A 4504-nucleotide genomic window follows, 5' to 3' on the forward strand; every position below is an offset into this window, starting at 1 on the left:
TAATCTAAGTTAGTAATTATTTCTTAAAATAAGTTGATTTTTTCTTAAATTGAGTAGGTCAGAGAGACACTTTGCCAATGGAATAAGACCATTAAAATTTAAAATAAGAAAAAACAACTGAAGTCTCTTATTTCAAGTGCATAATATCTAATTATCTTATTTCAAGGGTAAAAATGCTCATTCCATTGGCAGGTCATCTTATTTTCCGGCTCAAATTAAAGGTGAATACACTTATTTTAACACATTTTTACTCATTTGTAGAATGTTTTTGCAGCGTGGGTTCATATCCCAGCTGGGGGGAATGAGCTGCCACACTGGAAAAACGATCTAGAAATAAGTAAAAATGTCTTAAATTAAGTGTATTTACCCTTAATTTGAGTAAGTAAATAAGATAATTTGCCAATGAAATTAGTATTTTTACTCTTAAAATAAGATAACTAGATAGAATAAACTTGAATTAAGACAATGCAATTGTGTTTTCTTATTTTAAGTGTAAATTTTCTTGTTCCATTGGCAAAATGTCTCTTTTACCTCCTTAATCCAAGAGCAAATGCACTTATTTAAAGAAAAAATGACTTATCTGGATTTAGATTTTTTTCCAGTGCAGTGTGGGTCCTTAGGCAAGACCCTTCATGCTAATGCTTGCTTTGGGGTTCCTTTGCAGTGGCGGTCTAGTGTGCTTGGAATCCTGAGGTTCTTCCACAGCCATTCTGGATACCTGGGTACTCTGCTCCCCAGGTGCCACACAATGGCAGCCCACTGCTCCCCAAGGGAATGCTTTAAAAACAGACAGCTCAGTTTTCTTTGCTCTGTACTTTTGACAGTTTAATGACAATAAAAGCTAGAAAAAAAAGAAGAGATTTACAGACTTAAAGATGTCAATCTGCACTATAGGTCTCTGATATAGAGCTTCTGATGTTATTTTTTATTTTTTTTTAACCATTTCCAGTTGTATTAGCCTTTTTATTATTGCTCTGCCTGTAGATATGGACCAATTTAGGTGGGTAGCGGACAGTGATTTACTTTAATGGCATTCCCATCTCAGTTTCTGAGCCTCTGTGTTTCCTCACATTTGCTCCCCTGTTATTTTAATCCAGAACAAATGCTCTCAATTTGAAGGTTATCGCTGCTTACATTTATTAATCATCACTTTCATTGCGTTAAAAGTTATATCTGAGGCTCTTTTCCCACATCTTAGCAGGACCTCAGATGGAGATCACAGATGTGTTGAGAGGTGCAGGAAATATGGGTTACAGAGAAAATAACCCAAACATAATCAGTTACTGCAAGCTTGTTTTAGTTACTGTGACTCGTATCTTTACACGATCTAGTTTGACTTCTAGAAAATGTCAAACTTGATCGATTCTAAAGCCAAAAATAACAAAGATCTCCTTTTTTGGATGTATAAAACAGACGTCTGTACGCACCTTAAAATATGAACCTGCCTGCTGATTATTTGTCTTTTTAAGACATATTTAAAAGCTGATATGCTTCTTCTCATAAAAGGGGACTTTTTTATGCCTCTCAGCTCAAATCCCTCTTGGCTTCTCCTCCGATGTGTCTGAACGAGCCTCTCCGCTCTGATCCTTCCAACAGGAAGATTTATGAGCAGGGCTGACAGAGGGGGCTGTAGAACCCCCCCCCCAACAGGCCCAGGGCGACTCAGCCTCCTCTCCCAGGTGCATGCAGCCCTCCAGACATACCTGTCAACTTGGGGAGCAGGGGTGCAGATGGGGGAGGCACCCACCCAGCCTCATCTCTCCCCTCCCATTTGTAAAATGTCAGACATTACAAATTTTCCTTTTATTGGCGATGATCCCGCCCTCCTCCTGGAACTTTGGCTTCTCGGATTCTGACTGAAGTTCAGCATTTGTGCCGCTGACGCCCTTGTTCCTGCCTCAGATCGATGCCTGCGCCCGAGGGGGGGAAACACAGAGATCGCTTTTGTGCGTTTGTAGCAGGGTGAATGAGGAAGGTTTTTGCTGAAAACGGAACAAACATTTCCCCGGCACAAAGGGGGAGAACAGAAAGAAAAATGGAAACTGTCTTCCTAAGAAGGGAAGAGAAAGCATCGCATTTATCTCTGAATGTGAGTGCACCTGTGCTGGCACAGGCGCAGGGTTGGGTGACCCAGTTCATTAGTTCTCCAAAGTAAATGTATCACACAAACGCTGCTCACAAAGCCCGGTTATGTGTGGTTTATTCAGTCTTTTATTTATTGTGGCAGTCACAGCTCGTTGCCACCCCCTTCACCTCGCTATCTCTCTGCAGACACAATGGTGGCATTGATGCACGTGATCCAAAGCGTTCAGCCGAGTTTTTCTGTCCATGTTTCTCCTTTCATGGCTGAGCAGTACATCTTAAGGAGCGAGGCCAGGTGAATACCTGTGCAGGTGTTTGCACAGACAAAGACAAGCGGATATGTCTGTCAAGACCCCTGCAGGACCGCAGGAAAAAAATAAAGCCTGGCTGCATTTGTTGACTTTGCTTTGCACTGATTGATTTGTGCTTCCTTGTGTTATTTGGAGCTGGAGATATTTTCCTTTTCAACTCTTAAGAAGTAGGCGGCAGTTTTGCAAAGTTTTCCAATGGCTTTAGATCTACAGGTGCATCACAATAATTCAGAATATCATTAAGAGGCTACTTTCTTCTTAGTAGCTGTTGTGTATTTAGATGTAATACACACAGAGGCATACATTTTAAAGGATTTCTTTCTATTAACTCTGATGAAAACCAAAACAAATGTTTTCAAAATGTTAAAACGTATCAAAATCAGTAAAAATAAACATTAGTGTGTGTTTTTATCCACTCTATACATGATTAGACTAATATTTTAAACGTTTGTTTCATTCCTATCTTTTGTAAATTCCTTAAAGTCTTTTTGTTGCAGACTTCAAAGATTCTGCACTGCCAGAAATTTAAACCTCATTAATAATTTTTTTTCTAAAAAATAAGTGCATTTTTCTTGAATTGAGGCAGTAAGTGAGACACTTTGCCAATGGAACAAGACAATTTACATTTGAAATGAGATTTCAAGTCTGATTTCAAGGGCATATTATCTAATTATCTTATTTTAAGAGTAAAAATACTATATCCATTGGCGCATATTGTTATTTACCTGCTCAAATTAAGGCTAAATACACATAATATAAGAGATTTTTACTGATTTCTACGTCATTTTTGCAGTGTGAGCTTACTGCCTCTCAGAAACAGTTATTTTTTTTACATAGTTTCTCATTCGCTCTTTTCTTACTTTTACAGTTTCTGCGTGTGGACCAGGATAAGGAGTGCAACATGGATTGCACCGGAGCTCCTCAGAAACCCCTGTGTGCCTCTGATGGCCGAACCTTCACATCTCGCTGCGAGTTCCTCCGAGCCAAGTGCCGCGACTCCCAGCTGGAGGTCAGCCGAGGGCCGTGCAAAGGTCAGGTCACGAGTCACGCTTCAGCGATGCCCGGTGATCTCAAACACCGGGGGGTTAGAAGGTTCTGACTTAAATTCATTTCAGCATAATTGAATCTTTGAGCGCTAAGAACACTAGTGGGTTTGACACTGAGAGAGTGGGTGGTTGGAGGGGAGAGAGGGGAGGGGGACTTCAGCCTGGATGGGTTTTGAATCAGATTTTTTTATTACAAATGACACTAAATTGGTTTCAATGAACCATTTTTACTGTTTTAAAAACGATTGAGAGTAAAAATTAGTGTACTCGCCTATGCCGACGCCACAACCGATACCGATACCGATACTGGTATCGGTATCGGTGCAACACTGGTAAAAATTTAATAAATTGTGGAAAGGTTATTCAATTTTAAGTAAATTTAATCCCTTTTTAATACTACAGCTATAAACGGGCAGCGCAGTGGAACAGTGTGGAGTAAGGCTGAACAATTTTGCCAAAAACATAAAAAGATGCAGTTATCTTAAACCAATATTGCAAATGTGATTTTATTTAGATTTTCCCTTGCATTAACCAAAATCCTGCAAATGTTTCACTACAGGGTTACAGTTTTGGAATGTTTGAGTCCAGAATCCCTTTTTTGCAGGACTTTACTGTAACCTTTTGTCAAGAAGTGATAAATTCGACTTGCATGCATGAATTTGCATGCTAGCTGCACTTCTCTCTTTCCGTCTGCGTGGTAGCGAACCCACTTTATGCAGATTACCACCAGCTAACGGGCTGGAAGGATAAATGTAGCTATTTACTCTTTTAAATTTTAGATGGTCAAAAGTGATTGGCCCTGCTATTTTTTTTATTGCAATTATATTGCTAATGCAAGTAATTGCCTAGCCCTAAAATGGAGCACTGTTGCCTTGCAGCAAGAAAGTTCCAGGTTTCTGCATGAGTTTGGATGTTTTCTCCACGAATTATCAGTTTTCTGCAGATATTGTCCTTAGGTGTGACTGTGTGGGTCTGTGCGTTTGTATACGTCTGTATGAGAAAATGGATGGATGGATGGATGGATGGATGGATGGATGGATGGATGGATGGATGGATGGATGGATG

The 4504-nt window shown here is 39.8% G+C and overlaps 1 protein-coding gene across 1 annotated transcript in view; it reads left to right on the forward strand.

Annotated features, from left to right (window-relative positions):
- LOC107097421 (SPARC-related modular calcium-binding protein 2-like) overlaps nucleotides 1–4504 on the forward strand; it is a 54388-nt gene that overhangs the window by 13831 nt on the left and 36053 nt on the right. Inside the window, exon 2 of the mRNA XM_015394560.1 lies at nucleotides 3262–3424. Within this exon, the coding sequence (XP_015250046.1) occupies nucleotides 3262–3424 (163 nt within the window). The remainder of the gene's footprint in view (nucleotides 1–3261; nucleotides 3425–4504) is intronic.

This window comes from Cyprinodon variegatus, unplaced genomic scaffold (genome assembly GCF_000732505.1).
Source record: "Cyprinodon variegatus isolate N-32 unplaced genomic scaffold, C_variegatus-1.0 Scaffold694, whole genome shotgun sequence".
NCBI classification, from domain to species: domain Eukaryota; kingdom Metazoa; phylum Chordata; class Actinopteri; order Cyprinodontiformes; family Cyprinodontidae; genus Cyprinodon; species Cyprinodon variegatus.